At 42.0% G+C, this 18,791-nt stretch overlaps 1 protein-coding gene across 4 annotated transcripts in view; it reads right to left on the bottom strand.

Moving 5' to 3' along the window:
* Eva1a (eva-1 homolog A, regulator of programmed cell death) overlaps positions 1-18,791 on the bottom strand; it is a 75,093-nt gene that overhangs the window by 20,062 nt on the left and 36,240 nt on the right. Inside the window, exons 2-3 of one of the 4 annotated variants that reach the window (XM_045152578.1) lie at positions 14,416-14,537; positions 6,934-7,100 (exon numbers count right to left, since the gene is read on the bottom strand). In XM_045152578.1, coding sequence (XP_045008513.1) covers positions 6,934-7,033 — 100 coding nt within the window. In that variant the 5' untranslated portion in view covers positions 7,034-7,100; positions 14,416-14,537. Of the gene's footprint in view, positions 1-6,933; positions 7,101-8,235; positions 8,255-14,415; positions 14,538-18,791 lie in introns of those variants that run through there. The other 3 variants (XM_045152576.1, XM_004660548.2, XM_045152577.1) reach the window with 3 other exon arrangements.

The following is an 18,791-nucleotide window of genomic DNA, read 5'->3' as shown; positions in this document are numbered from 1 at the left end:
TGATGCCATGTTAAGGTGTCCAACTAGCTGTAGTTAAGAATAGCAGTAACAGGTAAAGTATACATTTTACCCCAGAGATAATGATGCATTGAGGGACTCTGAAAAGGAGAAAGAACTGCATCATCACACCTGAGTTTTAGGGAGATCATTTGCTGCCAGATATAAGTGAAGGAGCAAGACTGGCAGCAGGAAGCTGATAGACAAAGCTACTATGACAATGCAGGCAAAAGAAGGCTGGGGCTGGAGAGATGGCTTAGCGGTTAAGCGCTTGCCTGTGAAGCCTAAGGACCCCGGTTCGAGGCTCGGTTCCCCAGGTCCCACGTTAGCCAGATGCACAAGGGGGCGCACGCGTCTGGAGTTCGTTTGCAGAGGCTGGAAGCCCTGGCGCGCCCATTCTCTCTCTCTCCCTCTATCTGTCTTTCTCTCTGTGTCTGTCGCTCTCAAATAAATAAATTAATTAATTTAAAAAAAAAAAAGAAGAAGAAGGCTGAACCAATCCACACATGGGAACAAAGCTGGAACACAAGTGAGGGGCTGCAAGAGGTGAGTGGACTGACCTTGGCCAGTTAGATGTGATTAGTGAAGAAGATTCACTAGGTACACAAAGGAATATTCCATTCTAGGCCCAGCTGAATTTTGCAAGGCTAGAGAAGTGGTTATTTTCAGGACACTTAAGTAACTTTGAAGTCAAAAAGATAACACAATGGCAATTTTCCAGTGTATGTATGATACAAGTTAAAATTAATATCTTGATTCAATAATGTTACTTATCACATAGTAATTCCAAAAATTACAAAACTTAAAAATATAGCAAAGCCAAAGAAAATGAAAAATATCCAGACACATATTCATACCACCCTAGTGCCCATGTATAAATTACAGTTATAATTATGTATAAAAACACATATCTAGGCTGAGCATTGTGATGCACGCCTTTAATCCCCACACTCGGGAGTCAGAGGTAGGAGGACTGCCATCAGTTTCAGGCCACCCTGAGGTTACAGAGTGAATTCCACGTCAGCCTGGATTAGAGTGAAACCCTACCTCGAAAAATCAAAACAAGAAAAACCACCTATCTGGGATTGGTGAAATGACTCAAGGGTTAAAAGTAATTAATAAACTATCCAGTGAAAATAAATGACTGCGTAGCCCAGGCTGGCTTACAACTCACAGTGATCCCCCTGCCCCAACCTCCCAAGTGCTGAGATTACAGATGTGAGTCACCTTGCTCAGTAGTCTTTTTCTTTCTAAGAAAAAATGTATTTATTAGTGAAGAATTTTTTAAAGTTTATAACATATAAACTTTTACAGATTAATAAAATGTCTTTCTTGTAAAGCCTGACAGCCCTAGGTAAATTCCCCAGCCATCCATGTAAGCTAGATAGGCATTTGTTTGCAGTACAAGAGACCCTGGCATGCACACATGCCTACACGTGTATACACACACATACAAATAAATAAGTAAATCGATTTTGAAAAGCTAATGGGATTATATTTCATATGCTCTTTATTCACTAGCACATCATTGGTATCTTCCTGTTGTAATTAATATTTACTATTTTTCTCATTTTGCACTACATAAATAATTTTAAGGTTCATTGTCCTCATAGCAGTAATTCTACCTACATCACTATTTATTCCCACAGGAGGAATTCCCTAGTAGTGGGGTTTCTGACTAAGTAATATATTCACTTGGAGGCTTTTAAACAATATTGCAAAATTATTCCCTAGAGAGTTTATGACAATTTGTAATTGCATCACTACTTCTTGTCTCCCACACTCTCTCCTTTTTTAGGTGGTGTCTCACTCCAGCCCAGGATGACCTGGAACTCACTGTCCAGTTCAGGCTGATCTTGAGCTCACTGAGATCTTTCTACATCAGCCTCCTGAGTCCTGAGATTACTGATGTGAGCCACCATGCCCAGCTATTCTACATTTGTTTGCTATAATTTTAAAGTGGTTTTGTTATTGGCCAATTTTACCTTTTTCTTATGCAAACTGCTAATTCTGACCCTTATCTACCTTGTCTTCTGAGACACTTTTACTAGTCTGCAAAAGTTTATATGTTATAAACTTTAAAAATGCATCACTAATAGCTACATTTGTGACAGACAGAGAAAAAGAAAGAGGCAGATAGAGAGAAAGAAAGAATGGGCGTGCCAGGGCCTCCAGCCACTGAAAATGAACTCCAGAGCATATGCCCCCTTGTGCATCTGGCTAATGTCAGTCCTGGGGAATTGAGCCTCAAACCAGGATCCTTAGGCTTCACAGGCAAGCACTTAACCACTAAGCCATCTCTCCGGCCCAAGCTACATTATTTTTTCTTACAAAGAAAAACCACTGAGCTTGGTGGCTCACATCTGTAATCCCAGCATTTAGGAGGTTGGGACAGAAGGATCACTGTGAGTTGGAAGCAAGCCTGGGCTACACAGTCATTTATTTTCATTGGATACTTTATTAAGCAGAGATTTTTTTAATTATTGGAATAGCCAGTGTTTGAATGGCTGTTGTAAGGAATGGTAAATATAATGTATTATGGTATAAAATTCATATGACACATATGTCTGACAAGATGTTATCCAGAAGCAAATAGAAAGATTAAAGTGTATTGTGATAGGCTCATCTGAGATTAGAGACCATGTGTTTTTACTGGCTTCAGCCACACACTGAAGCAACATCTGTTAACTTGTCTGCAGACCACCCATCAACCCTGTCTAGAAATCAGAAAGTAAAACCAGTCCTTCCCCAAAACAAAATCTGAACCTTAGCCAGGCATGGTGGCGCATGCCTTTAATCCTAGCACTCGGGAGGCAGGGGTAGGAGGATCACCGTGAGTTCGAGGCCACCCTGAGACTCCATAGTGAATTCCAGGTCAGCTTGGGCCAGAGTAAGACCCTACCTCAAAAAAAAAAAAAAAAAATCTGAACCTTAAACCCTTAAAAATCTTAAACTCTTCAAACAATGTCCAGAAATACCAGGCAAAAGACACAAAAGTTTTTTTTTTTTTTTTTTTTTTTTTTAAATATTTTTATTTATTTATTTATTTGAGAGCAACAGACACGACACAGAGAGAAAGACAGATAGAGGGAGAGAGAGAGAATGGGCGCGCCAGGGCTTCCAGCCTCTGCAAACGAACTCCAGACGCGTGCGCCCCCTTGTGCATCTGGCTAACGTGGGACCTGGGGAACCGAGCCTCGAACCGGGGTCCTTAGGCTTCACAGGCAAGTGCTTAACCACTAAGCCATCTCTCCAGCCCAAAAGTTTTTTTAAATGTATAAAGTGATTAGAAAATCACTCCCACAGCACAGAAGCAATTTTGGTCACTGAAAGCTCAGAGCATTTCCATTTGTTATTAAATCACTCTGTTTTATGAATGGTGTCTGGTCACCAGATATAATCTTTAGAAGAAAGTCAGCCATCTTGCTGGAGTAAAATGTTGAGCCAAGAAGAGGCAACTATTAGTCCCCTAGACTCATATTCCCTCTGTCTCCCTCTTTTCTAAGTTCTCAAACACCTTAGACTGTTTCCAAACGCAGAAAACACACACACACACACACACACACACACACACACACACACACACACTTAAAACAACACAGATTATTATTTTATAGTCCTAGAGGTCCAAGGTTCAACATAGGTCCTACTAGGCTAAAGATCAAGGTGTCAGCAGAGCTATGACCTCCCTTTTATTTCTTCAGCATGTTTTAAATTTATGGCATTTTCAAATACAATATGCTTTTGTTGATACCCATCCCTCCTTTTACTCCCCTGCCCCTCTCTCCCCATTACCTCCCTCATGGATTATATGCATATTTATAAGAAGGAATTTATTAGTCTGGCTTAAATGATCAGAGGATGAAGAGTGCCATAATTACCATCTGTAAACTAAAGTGCTGGGGAAACAAGTAGCACAGTGCAAGAGGAACCAGGGTTCAGAGTAACAGGCATGGAAGCCCACTAGAAAATCATTGGTCTAGGTTCATATCAAAGACCAACCTGGTATCTGACGTCCATGGGCATTGGCAGCCAGGAACACACCACTGAGGAAGAGTGGAACCTGTCTGTACAGGACCTTCCTTCTTCTTTCATTTTTGTGAAAGAAGACCCCCACCCACATTCAGAACAAGTCTTCCAAACTCAGTTCAATGACCACATTATAATCTTCTCTAGAAACACCCTCAATGACACACCCAGGCATGTGTTTTAAGAATATACTTTGTATCTCTCAATCCATTTATGTTGACAACCAAGATTACCCACCATACAAGTGATACACTGAGAGAAAACATGAGGAGTCAGGACTCATGAGGAGTTAAAGCTCAGGTACAACAGGGCTGGAGAGATAGCTTAGCAGTTAAATGCTTGCCTATGAAGCCTAAGGACCCGGTTTGATTCCCCAGAACGGCTGGAGTTTGTTTGCAGTGGCTAGAGGCCCTGGTGTATTCTCTCTCCCTCTCTCTCTCTCTCTCTCTCTCTCTCTCTCTCTCTCTCTCTCTATCTGCCTCTTTCTCTCTCTGTATCTCTCAAATAAATAAGTAAAAATAAACAAATTTTTTTTTAAAAAAAGCCCCAGCTTCAAAGGCCTTGAGCTAAAGCTCAGGTACAACATAATGAGAACATGAGAGATCAGAGTATTTCCCACAATTTTCTCCTATCATACTTTTCATCATTGCTTCCAATCTACTTATTCTTTTTTTCTTTTTTAAAAAAACAAGTATTTTTTATCTTTTATTCACTGCCATATTTTGCATTTTCTTAATTCATTTATTTATAATTGGGGGTGTTCTTGATCTGAGAATCAGTTTTCAATCATCATGTCTATTTACTAAATCTAAGAAATTTTTTTTTTATTTATTTTTTATTTTTTTTTAAACATTTTATTTATTTATTTATTTGAGAGCGACAGACACAGAGAGAAAGACAGATAGAGGGAGAGAGAGAGAATGGGCGCGCCAGGGCTTCCAGCCTCTGCAAACGAACTCCAGACGCGTGCGCCCCCTTGTGCATCTGGCTAACGTGGGACCTGGGGAACCGAGCCTCGAACCGGGGTCCTTAGGCTTCACAGGCAAGCGCTTAATCGCTAAGCCATCTCTCCAGCCCTAAATCTAAGAAATTTTAAGACACTCAACTTTCATTTTTCTTGCATTCACTTTAAATTTTAGCCCATGGTTATTTAAAAGAGGTAACGTCTCCATTATCCTAAACAATATTTAATTCTAGTTTATGGGGTAGGAAGAACAAAGTTGGAAGAAAAAAGGACCAGAGACACAGGCCTTTTCAGCTTTGATAAGATCACAAGACACACAGTGAACACCAGCCTATTCAATGAGTTACCTCATTCAGAACTCAGGGTCATGCTGACCAAAATGGAATATTGCCAGGTACTTCCTATGCTGAGCAAAGCTCCAAAGTCCAGGACTCTGCTCCCACCAGAGAAGTTTCTTGCAACAGTTAGTTTGTAGATTTTCTACTACCTGCCACTTCAGTCTGGGTTGTTTCAGAATACATTCAAGAGATCATCAACCTGCCTCTTGTGGTTTGTGTGGCTTGTGAAAACATAATGTCCAAGTTCCAAACATCCCTATTCTGAGGTGTACTTTGTCCTCAGTATAGCTCCAAAGAAAGAGAAAAAGTGGAATTCTCTGATGTGTGGGTGTGTGGTGAAGAAGGCACCAGGGGAAGATTTGCTTACGTGACATAGAGAGCTAGGTGACCAATGGCTTGGGCATCTTTGAGCCATGACAGCAGAACCCAGGATGTGTGATACCTACAGACAATATGCTACATCTGGCTAATAACAAAGGAGCTGACTGGGTTAGCTTTGAGGAGCATCGGCTCTGCAATCAGTATACACATCATCCAAGATCCCCTCACATGAGTTTCCGTTACCTTCAGCATTGGCTCAGGGTGGCCATTGCTTTATTTTATTTATTTATTTGATAGAGAGAGAGAGACAGAGAGAAAGAAAAGGACTCCAGCCGCTGTGAACAAACTCCTGATGCATGTGCCAGCTTGTGCATCTGGCTTACATGGGTACTGGGAAATTGAACCTTGGTCCTTAAGCTTTGCAGGCAAGTGCCTTAACCGCTAACCTACCTCTCCAGCCCCAGGTTTTACTTTTGAACTCAGGTAACTGAGATGAAGGCTGACTAGAAAATCAGAAAGAAAATCCAATGAGAACCTGAGTCTCTTCCTCTTCAAACAGCAGGCAAAACAAAACAAAGGTGAATGCAAACTATCCAAATATTAGAACTCACTCAAGCAGCACCAGGGCAGTTCCAAAGCACAGAGTGTTTCCATGTATTATTCAATTGTTCCTTTATAGCAACAATATCTGGTGTCAAGAAGCAATGCGGAGGAGGTCAGCCATTTTGCTGAAGAGTACAACATGGAGCCAAGAATAGGCAAATGTCAGTCTCTGGGAGTCTCACACACCTTTGAACTACCTGTTCCAGAAGGGTGTCAAGTACCTCAGATGGCCCCCAAACACAGAAAACACACACACACACACACACACACACACACACACACACACACACATTGAGTGAGAGAGAGAGAGTGAGAGAGAGAGGTGCAACCTTATTGAGTGGAGAGTTGGAGAAATCATCAGGCTGAGGTGCTGCTCAGATCATTCCTTCATAAAAATTGATGTATAAGGACAGAAACCATCAGTAGCCCAAGGCTACCTCAGTCACTCATGCTGAAAGGAAACCAATTATTTGCAGGAAGCTAAGGCTGTCAGAAGTTTTCATCTGCCAAATTAGATAGAACATCATGTTTTCATCCCAACCAGAAACTTTCATCTCAGAACTTAACAGAGCAGATCCCCCATTGTGACTACACAGTATTTCTCTTCTAATAAATTATCCATGAAAGCAGTCCTGGACCAGCCCCATGTTGCAGCCCTGACCCCTGAAGACCAGCACCTACCTGAGACAAAGGAGCAGGCCGCTAGGATGCTGCTGAGCAGAGCCATCTCTGAGGGCTCCGTGGTCACGGGCTCCACGCTGGGGTAGGAGGTCAGCCTCATACGTCATCCAGAGGAGACCTAGAAAGACTTCTGCTGAATCAGTGTGGCCACTCTCTCCCTCCAGTCTCTGTTTGGAGACATAAAGTGTGTGATGACATACATACAGCCTGCCTTCCCAAGGCTGTGCCCCTGGTAAGCCTCCACTCAACAACAAAGAGCCCAACTCCTGGGTTCCAGCCAGGGAGCCATAAGACCCAGGTCTTGTCTTCTGTTCAAGTGAGGTGCCTAGTTTCAAGACACAACAATTCTTTACTTTTGCTTTTCTTGCCTTTTTTTCCCTCCTCCTCTTCCTCTTTTCCCAACCCTCCACTTTAGCATTCCCTCAGGGCTGTCTTCCTACTCTTTACAGCATTGTTCCTGGTTCATCTTTGAGGAACAGCCTGATAGGTTCAAACCATCATCACCTTAATGAATGCCTCCAAACCCAAGCCACAGTTTGTTCCTCTCCTGTTCTGCTTTCCTGGGAATCTGTGCTGATGACACATGTGTACTTTGATCAGTTTGCCTTGTCTCTTGGGTCAAAAAATGTCATCTTTGGCAATGGGTCAGAAAGGCTTAGCTCAGAGCTGCCAACATATGTCTAGTTTTTTTTTTGTTGTTGTTTTTTTAAGAGAGAGAGAATTGGTGCACCAGTGCTTCAGCCACTCCAATCAAACTCCAGATGCTTGTGCCACCCAGTGGGCATGTTTGACCTTACACTTGGGATCTGGAGAGTCAAACATGGGTTCTTAGGCTTCGCAGCCATCTTTCCAGCCTGTGTCTAGTTTTAAAATGCCCATAAGATCTTGGGACGTCAGCCTTCTCCCTACCCTCAGCTCCATAACTCATCTATGACAGTAATGTGCAAGGTACATGCATACATACATACATGCATACACATACAAAATACATACACATAAATGCAAACACACATGTATACTTTTACATATACACACAAAGATATATGTACACACATGCATACATACATATACATATATGTGCACACATATATAAACATATACCCACACATATTAACAGCAAACAGGCTGCCTAGCAACAGAGCCATCCCTCTGTGGGTCAGAACAACGTGTAGCTTCTAGCTGGAGTGTACAATGCTCTCCAGCATCTTCCTCAGATCTAGTACCATCATCACTAATTCACTCAGTAAAGCTTCACAGAGAGCTCCTGGGCGGGTGGGGGTGGTTAAGTATCACAGTACTTACAATATTTGGTGGTGCCATTGACAGCTTGAAGGAGGGACCTGGTCACAGGGAAACTGTGGCTCCAGTGTTTGGGAAGGAAACCTTTTAGTGGGACAGAGATAGCAGTGGCATGGCCCACACCCTGAAGAGCAGCATGCTGGCTGCAGAGAAGAAACACTTGTCACTCTGGGAAAGCCCAGCAGGCTTCAGAGGAACTTAAAGCAAGGACAAGCAGGACAGCTTACCTGGGACCCAGGTATGAACAAGGCAAAGCCCTTCTTTAGAAAGTTTATATTCTGGGCCGGGAGGGGGATGTGGTAAATAGGCAAACAAGGGTAGGGATCTGGGTGTCTAGAGGGGTTGTGTATATATGTTTTGGGTAACAACACCACTTTTAAGAAAAATAAAGTGAGAAAAGAGAGCTAAGGAGATAGCTCAGTGGGTAATGTGCTTGATCTGAGTTTGAAGCCTAGAATGTTCTAGAAGAAGCCAGGTGTAGTAGTGTGCTCCTACACTCCCAGCACTGAAATAGTGGAGACTGGAGGATCTTTGGGCCAGACAAGCTAGCCTCAGTAGTTACTAACCTCCAGGCTGAGAGACCCTGCTTCAGAAAGAAAAGGTTTCTGAAGTTGCTGTTTCTGAAGAATGACACTAAACATTGTCCTCTGGCCTCCACACACATGCATATACATGTGCACACATGCTATACATACAAAAGAAAGGAGAAAAGAAAATAAAACAGGGCAATATAGTGATGCAGTAAGGTTGGTTCAAAAAATGTCCTCTGTGGGTGGGTATAGCTCAGTAATAGAGCATTTGACTGCAGAAAACACGTCTAAAGAGGTGCAGAATCTTGACTAGAGGCCTCAATGGTATGAATTACCTCATGAAAATCCAGGCAAAGGGAAAATCCAGACAAGGGAATGGAAAATACAAAGAAAATCCTTGTTTGACATGAAACAAATTAGAAAAATAATTGTCAAAATATATAGTTAGACCATCTCAGGGTTAAGAGAGAAACAAAATCATGATGTTCCTAGAGTAGCAAAGGCCCCAAGAGTGGCAGCTCTGGGGGCTCTGAGAAGAGATTAGCTACTGTGAGGGCCTCTCAGCCCCTGTACCAGATGGGCATCACCTTCAGAATTCCTAAAAGGTGAAAATTGGCAGCTACAGGTTAGAGGCCAGAACACTGGCCAACTCCTCACTCTACTTAAGGAAGTACAATGTCTGGTTTTCCCCATCTAGACTCAACAGGTCTGAGGATTGTCCCCTCCCTAGGACCCAAAGAGATAAGGAAGTTTCTAGAATTTGAGTATAGCAAGATAAGGCATATCCTGACCCATCCCCTCCTAGCTGTCCCCCAACATCCCCTAGTACAGGCTTCATCGCTTTTTCTCTGGCTATGTGGCAATCTCCGAATCTTTGGTACAAATATGATTCCATCCCTCCACAATATAACCCTTCAAATCTCCACTACATTTCTTAGCATAACACATCACTTCTACATCCAACCCTAACCCAAGCTCTTAATTTATCTCCTAGCCAATCCACACATATAGACACAGATATAAACTTGCTAAATGTTCCAACCATATCATATTCTTTTTAATTCCCCAAGTACACCAGGAGCTTTCATCTTTTCTCAGGTTTGACTGTGACCTTCCTTTAACCTTCAATGTCCCTCTTCTCCTCATCCTTCTGGCAAGTATTTCCTTTAAAGGAGAATTCAAAAACTCTGTGGTTGCTTCAAAATCTCATTGACATTTTTTTCACAGAAATACAAAATTTCACATTAAAATTTATATAGAATCTCAAAAAACCCCAGAAGGCTGAAATATCCTTGAAAATATTCTTGTGAAAAAAAATGAAGAAAACATTGGAGGTTTCACTCTTCCTGGTTTCCAAACTTACCATAAGGCTGAGGAAATACCTCACTGGTAGTTCTCTTGCCTAGAATATGAGAGCTCTTAGGTTTAATTCCTAATACTTCCCCAGAAAACAGAATAACCCTCCAAAAAAAACTTACTAAAAAGGTACAATAATAAAAAAGTGTGGTATTGAAATAAAATTTAAATGGGCAAAAGTCTATGCACATATATTTGCTCAAATTATTATAAACAAGTTAACAAGACCACTCAGTGGCGAAAAAGACCATCTATTCAGAAATGGTGCTAGGAAAACTGGATATATGCAGAAAATGAGATTGGGTTATTAACCTCAAATCACACAAAACAATTAACTAAAATTGAATCCAAAACCTATATGTAGCAGCTAGGACTTTTATTAAACTCTTAGAATAAAATGGGAAGTGCTTTTGATACTGGATTGTGAAATGATTTCTTGGATATGACATCAAAAGCAATAAAGGTAAAAATACACAAATTGGGAGGTTGGGAATATGGCCCATTCAGTAAAGTCCTTGTCACACAAGCATGCGGACCTGCACCCATGTAAAAGCCAAGGTGGCACATACCTATACCTGCAGAGGTGGAAACAGGGATCTCTCGGGCTGACTGGCCAGCTAGATTAGCCAAAATCAGTGAGCTCTAGATTCAGTGAGAGTCCCTGTCTTAGAAAATAAGCTGAAAAATGATTTAGAAATTCACCCAACATTGACCTGTAACCTCAACACATGAGTACACACATGTACACCTGCATCCACACACAGATGAGCATACATCTACAGACACATGCACGTATACAAAAAGAAAAAAAATGAATAAAACTGTCTCTATTAAAATGAAATTTACTGGGCATCATGGACAAAACAATGCAAAGGCAATTGATTTACAATCACAAAGCAATATGGGTTAATAGCCAGACTGAGAAAAGGATCTTACAACTCACACCAAGGAGCAAAGAACAAACAAAAACAAATGTACAAAACATACAAAATAAAACTGAAAACTGGGCAAAGGACCTGATTAGACATTTCTCCTAAGACATACATCATTTAATACACTAAAGGATGCCCACAATCACTAATCATTAAGGAACTGCACATCAGAACCATGAGGAAATATCATTTCACATCCCTTATAATAGCTACTATCAAAACACCTGAAAATAATCAATGTGGGAGAAGATGTGAAGAAATTGGAGCCTTTGAACACTGTAGGTGGAAAGCTAAAGTGTGTAGCTGCTATGCAAAAACAGCATGTCAGTTACTCAAGAATAAAATAGGATTATCATATGACCTAATGAGAGGCAACTTCGTTAGGCAGACAGTTAGAGAAAGTCTCGTAAGACAGAAATCTTAGAATGTCACCACCATCAGCAGCAGCAGCCTGCTACAGCAGAACTGGAATTCAGCATCTGCTCCAGGCTTATTCAATCAGCTTACTCAGGATTGTGAACCTCTTCTGTGAGCCCAGGCCAATCTACTCTTCTGCTGTACCCAGGTGTACAAACCTCTGTGGAGACAGCCCCCTGACTCCAAATGAATAGAGACTTTCCAGGGGCATCTTCACATGCCTGAGTCACAGGAGTCCCAATGCCAGTAAAACCAAGTCCTTCCCACTCTGGCAGCCTGGGTGCTCTCAGACCACATGGTACATCTATTCCTCTTTCCTTGTTCCTGGACTCTCCCTCACCTCACTGAATAAATGTAATAGTTTATAAACTATCTGTCTCAGTCTGTTTATCCCAATTCTTTGTTAAAAATAGAGAACTCAGGGTTTGGAGTTTAAGAACTTTCCCTGAAGCCCTAAAACCCTATTACACTAGAAATTCTATTTATGGGTATATTCCCAAAGGAGATGGAAGCAGAGGCATGAACAGAATCTGTACGCCATTGTTCAGAACCTTATTAGTCACAATAGCCAAAAGGTAGAAGTAACCTAAATGCTCATCCACAGATGACAAGATAAACCCAGTGCGGTTCATGTGTATAGGGGCCCATACAGCTTTTAAAAGGAAGGAATTCTGACACGTGCTCCAACACAGAGGAAGTCCAAAAGCATTAAACTAATGCCATAAGCAGTCACAAAGAAACAAATGCAACCTGAGTTTCCCACAGCAGTCACATTCCAATGCACAGGAAGTAGAATCAGCGGTGGTCAGGGGTTGGAGGAGTAGAGCTAACACCATGATTGTTGAAGTACTGGGCATAGGGTGCAAAGTGTTTGCAGTTTGCAAGATAATAAGTACAGAATAGTGATGATGATTATAAAATAATGTAAATCTACTTCATGCCACTGAACTCCAGACTTAAGTTGGTAAATCTTCTGTGTATCTTATCCCAATTTTAAAACTCAATAATAATAACAAGGTGTTGATGAGGTACAAACGTGTATTTTGAAGATTACTTCATTTAGAAAATCTTGAAATCCAATGTTACTTTTTATTTAATAGCAATGCGTAGTAAAGCTATGCTTTAGAGGCATGAAAATTTAGGTAAAAATTTAGGTCTGAGAGTGAGCCACCCAGGGACTACTACCAGGACTGACTGCAGTTCTGCCTGGGACACCAAGCCAAGTACTTCTTTAGGACTTTGAAGGGACCGAGGGCAAGATAGAGATTCACTGTGGCAAAGAAATGGTTCTCACAAGTTTTTCATGTCCCAGTGCCAGTGAGGAGGTTGGCAGGAGACAAGATGAAGAAAGTCAAAAAAGGCAAGCCTAGGCTAGAGTGAGACGAGTTTGGGATGGCCTGTCCTGAAGGGAATCCTGGGAAGTACCTCTATGGTGCATATGGCACAAGATTCACATTTCCTCCATAGTGGGCTGAAAGGACATATTTTAGGCTTAGAGAGGTACTCAACTTTGCCACATGGCACAAAAGTAACAAAAGACAACACGATAATGAATGAGTGTGACTGTGTTTCAATAAAACTTTATCCTATCTGGGTGTGGTGGCACACGCCTTTAATCCCAGCACTTGGGAGACAGAGGTATGAGGAATGCTGTGAGTTCGAGGCCACCCTGAGACTACATAGTTAATTCCAGGTCAGCGTGAGCCAGAGTGAAACCCCACCTCGAAAAACCAAAAATAAATAAATAAATAAAACTTTATCCATAATATAAATAATGGTCTCAGTTTTATCCAGGGGCATCATGTACATAGATGCCTGGACTAGATTCTTCCCAACTTATGATTCAGTACTATTAGCATCAAAACTATCTGGTTGCTTGTTAGAGCTATAGAATCTTGGGCACTATTCCAGACCTAAATATCAAATATCATCTTATAAAATTCCCAGTAGAGTTTGAGAAATGAACTGATGAGAGAAGTTTATCTGTAGTCCAGCCTCAGCAGGCCTCAGGGCCTAGCAATCTCATGTGCACTGAGGAAAGTGTCAAAGAGAAGCTGCCAGGACCTTGACCAGGGCAGCATAAGTCCAAATCCTGAGTCAGCATTTTCTTCAAGTGATCACTCAGAGTTGACTCTATACCCATCTAGATAAAAGTAATTAATGGAGAACAGTCAGGAATCAGGCAACCAGTTAGAGTATCTACGAATCCATTGTGTGAATACACATGTGTGCATGCATGTCAAGGCCAAAGGACAACCTCAGATGTCATTCCTCAGATGCCATCTACCTTTCTTTGAGTCTCTCATTACCCTGGAGCTGACCAATAAGGCTAGACTACCTGGCCAAGGAGCCCCAATAATTCTCCAGTCCCACCTCCCTCGTTCTGAGAACACAGGTGCATGCCAACATGCTCAGCTTTCGTATGTGGGTTCTGGAGCTCAAATTCAGTTCTTTATGCATGTGAAGTAAGCATTTACTGAATGAGCCATTTTCCCAGCCCCTACAAGTTCCTTTATTACTCTATTCCAGTTTTCTTTCAAACACTGGCCCACAGCTCCTACACCTAATTACTGACAAACTGCATCATAATGGAAAGGAACAGTTTGCTCCCAACACTGACATCTCAGGATCTTATCTTCCTGACCTCCTGTTGCCCCCTTCATGAAGATGACCACAACCCCTGCCTTGTGAATGCCTTTCCCTAGACTGCTGATTTCACTAATTTCCATTTTAAAGGTAACTTCATTCCCATGGTTGGTTTCAACTTTACATTCTCTGTAGGCTTGAATCCACCCATTTACACTGAGTGGAATCACCAAATGCAAATGTATAAAATGAAATATACATAACGATAGTATGTTGCACGATAGTATGTAACAACAGTAAGCTTTCTCTAGTATATACAGGCGACTCTCAGGAGGTAGTCATTTCAGTATTGCTTACGCTACCTGGGGAGAGGTTTGCTGTCAGGAACAGAGAAATATCTGGTAAGGATGGGTCATCTTTGGTGGTGCTGGTTTCAGCCTGTCAAGGTTCTAAACTTGGTTGGCTCTGGTTTGCTTCTCAGATTCTGGAAAAAAAAAAAAATGGCACAATCACCATCAGATGCCTGGGAGATGACCTCATACTTTAGACCTTGTATTGTCACAATCCCAACAGAGAAGCCTTGGGGACATGTCTGGATCCTTGAAGAGATGAAAAGCATCCCCTCATGAGAAAGCCTATGGCTAGGGTTTTAACTGTTATCTAGACTGGACAGCCAGATCTGGTCACAGCAGAAAGGAAGCAAGAGGTAACAGCTCGGGCTGGAGAGATGGCTTAGTGGTTAAGCACTTGCCTGTGAAGCCTAAGGACCCCGGTTCGAGGCTCGGTCCCCCAGGTCCCACGTTAGCCAGATGCACAAGGGGGCGCACGTGTCTGGAGTTCGTTTGCAGAGGCTGGAAGCCCTGGCGCGCCCATTCTCTCTCTCTCTCCCTCCATCTGTCTTTCTCTCTATGTCTGTCGCTCTCAAATAAATAAATAAAAATGAACAAAAAAAAAATTTTTAAAAAAAGAGGTAACAGCTCAAAGGCAAAGAGGAAAAGGAAACACTTTTCTTTCTCATCAGCCAAAACCCACAACCCATCTATAGAGTGTGTTGGTCTGGACTCATATCCATGAAATTTGCAGGCCAAAGGCTCAGCAAGAGGAAGAAAGAGAATTTAGTTTCCAGATATCTATTCTCAAATAAGCCATAAAATAAAGTCCCAGGCTACCTTATATGAGCCCTAAAGCCCTGTGACTGCTATGTCTCTTCCTACAGCCTGTTCCTGATTATAGAGAACCCCTCTCCATCCTAGATAGGGAAGCTCTTCTCTGTCAGCCCTCATTTATGAGTGCATCATAGGAATGGGATCTGTCACTGGGCTCCCAGCACTGATCTACACACTCCACATGTACAGACACTATAGCATCTGATGCCTATCTATTTACCTATTCACATATACTTACCTCAGCACCTCTGCCTCACAAAGGATATGGAGTGCCCACCCATCTCTGTTTACTTGACAAGAAGGTACGGGTGAGAAAGAAAAAGCAAACTTAAGGCATAATATAAGTACTGCTATGTGACTATTGCTCATGACAGGGTCTTGCTTGTAGCTCAGGCTCAAATCCTTCTGCCTCAGCCTGCTGTATGTTGGAATCACAGGCTTTACACCTGGCTTTAAAGAACTGTGTGCCTCCATGCAGAAACAGGTCTCAGGTGCATTGGCCTGCTATCAAAGGCCATCAAAGACTGGTGAATATATGAAAAGTCCCCATAGGCTCATATGTGGGGATTGGTTGCCAGCAGATGGAATTTGGGAAATGGTTTAATAATGACAGCTCTTCCTTCATGAGCAGATTAATTTCACTGACAGATTCAAAATTGGAATAGAATATTCAGAGGTAGTTGGAACTATGGAAGGTAGAATCTAGTTAGAGAGAGAAGACCACTGTGTTCATATCCTTGGGGATTATATTTTGCCCTGGTCACTTTCTATATTCTTGCTTATTTGTGTCTGTATGTGTACATGTGTGCGTGTGTGTGTGTGTGTGTGCGTTCATGCATGTGTGCAGTGCATGTGTGTATGGAAGCTAAAGGTTGATGTTGGGTGTCTTCCTTGGTTGCCATCCACTTTACTTGTTGAGACAAGGTCTCTGACTAAACCTTGAGCTAACTAATTCAGCTAGACTAGATAGCCAGCAAACGCCATAAATTTTCTGTTTCCACCTCCACAAGTCACCATGTCCAGTATTTTATGTGGGATCTGAACTCAGGCCCTCATGCTTATGTAGTAAACATATTACATACTGAGCCATCTCTCTGGGTTATAGTTACCTCCCTCTGATTCCTGTCCACAATGAGGTACTCTGCCTCATTCCTGGTACCACGTTGTGCTCAAGAGCATGGATCAAACAACCATGGCCTGAACCCTCTGGAACAGTGAGCCAAAATAAAGAATTCCTTATCTCTTGTTTCTGTCAGTTATTTGGTCACTGTGATGATGATAATGAGGAAAATACCACTTGGAACCCAGGAGGGCAAAAGCTGGAATGAAAAATTCCTATATACAGGCCAAGGAGAGAATGCACATGATCCCAGAAAACTGAATGAGCAGAGAACCTCCATCCCACCCCCCACCACCATTTTCTCTATAAGACAAATGGCACATGAAACATGCTAGCCTGCCAGCCCTAAGTTTCCTTTCCTTCAACCCACCACAGCTAATCATTTCAGGCACATATTCTAAACTGCTATGTCACCAAGAAAAGCTTCTTCATTCTGAGATCTGGGCTGTGAGCCACTTGAGGGGAGGCATACAGCTTAATCCCTCAATCTGTTCCCAGTTTCCCACTGTTGTAAACAGGGCTGACATGCAGCTCAGTGATGAATGGCTATGTGATTCATACTCTTCCATAAGAACTTCAGTTCCATTTCTTCCATAAGGGAAGTCAAAGCACATCTTCTCACCAACCTCTCCATAACTTCTATACTCAGTGTTCACTCAGTGTGCCATTCCCATCGTAGGCTCACCTATGCTCCACCCAGCCGGCACCACCCTTGCTCTCACCAGCACTGCTCTGTGCCCTTTCCTACCCCAGACCTCAGTCCTGACCACTTCAACCCTCACCTGCCTGCTCTCTTGCTCAAGGAAGGCTAAGCACTTCTAAAATAATAATTACTTGCATTTTACTATTGCAAATGTTTGGTTTATAAACTCAGTCAATTGATGCTACCAGATAGATATATTTTTATTATTTAGTTATTTATTTGACAGAGAGAGAATGGGTGTGCCAGGGCTTCCAGCCACTGCAAACGATCTCTAGATGCATGCGCCTCCTTGTGCATCTGGTTTACATGGGTCCTGGGGAATCAAACTTGGGTCCTTAGGTTTTGCAGGCAAACACCTTAACTGTTAAGGCATTTCCCTAGCCCAGATGTATTTTTTAAAATCATTCACATTTCACTTCTCAAAATTTTCATTCATTTTCTCATTTTTCTAAGAGTTTTCTGGAGTTAATAGGGTTCCACAATAACTATAGTAATATTCTATGGTCACACCTTGTATTAGTTAATCATCATTGTCAACTTTACTGGGTTTGAAATCACTTAGAATAAACACCCCTGCATGTATTTATAAGGGTGTTTCTAGAGTTTTAAATGAGGGGGAAAGGCCCATCCTGAATGTATATGGCACCATCTCATCAGGTGGAGTCCCTGAATAAAATGGACAAATAAGCTTGGCACCAAAGACCCTCTTTCTCTCTGTTTCCTGACTCTAAATACAATGTGCCCAGCTGCCCCATGCTCCTGCCACATGGCTTCCCTGCCAAGATGGACTGTAGCCTCAAAGTGGGAACCAAAATAAACCCTTCCTTCCTTTCTTCCTTAAATTGCTTTTGTCAACTATTTTGTCACAGCGATGCAAAAAGTAATTAAATACACCCTCAATGATGGAAAACCTCTAGTTTCTACCATCTCTCACACTGCCATAATAGAGACCAAGCCTCCAACCTACAAACCATTGCAGACCAAAATCATCATCCAAACCACAGTGGTGCATTATAAACAGTACTTGTAATTTTTATGTGCCAGTGATATGGGGCAGCATGCAGAACAAAATCTTCTCATCATTTTATATTCAAATAGATAGAAACTTAAGCTGGGTCTCCTGTCACATGGACTTTGCCAAGAGTGTTTATTTTTTCCCAAATGAGTGGCCTATCCAAGAAAAAGATGTGAAAAGCAGCCATGTCCTAAAGTTTCATAAAGCAACTGTTGAGTTTCCACAGCTGCTAGCTACCCAGAGGAATAGTTTTAGTGAAATATTAATCTCTGAGAGCCACACTGGGGTAAGATTGTACAGTAATTCAAGCAGCATGTGCAAAATTTATTTAGTGTTTGGCTGGGAATGGTTTTAATTTTGTGAAGCCTTTAGAATGAGCATAAAGTGATTGAAGATGTTTGACTAAACCCGTCATGGAGGCCCTGGATGCTCCCAGACTTCTCTCCAGTTTCAGTTTATTTCTGCAGTCCCCAAGTAATAAACACAAAGGCAGCTTCCATGGAACATAGGAAGGCGCTGTCAGACCCAAGATATATCCCTCAGCAAAAATAGCCAAGGCATGGGTCAACAGAATCATCAGTCTAAAGACCTGCAGGGTGATACAGAAGTCAGATACCTAGTCATGCATCTCTACAACCAGGGATGAGAGTCCAAAGGAATGTTCAAACTGTGAGGTGGGATGCAAGCTGCTTTCATCACAGGCCCCAAGTGAATGCACTGTATAAATACTGGAT

This window comes from Jaculus jaculus, chromosome 6, assembly GCF_020740685.1.
Source record: "Jaculus jaculus isolate mJacJac1 chromosome 6, mJacJac1.mat.Y.cur, whole genome shotgun sequence".
Classification (NCBI taxonomy): Eukaryota; Metazoa; Chordata; class Mammalia; order Rodentia; family Dipodidae; genus Jaculus; species Jaculus jaculus.
The sequence above is the reverse complement of the archived record's forward strand: the minus strand, read 5'-3'. Positions and strand labels throughout refer to the sequence as shown.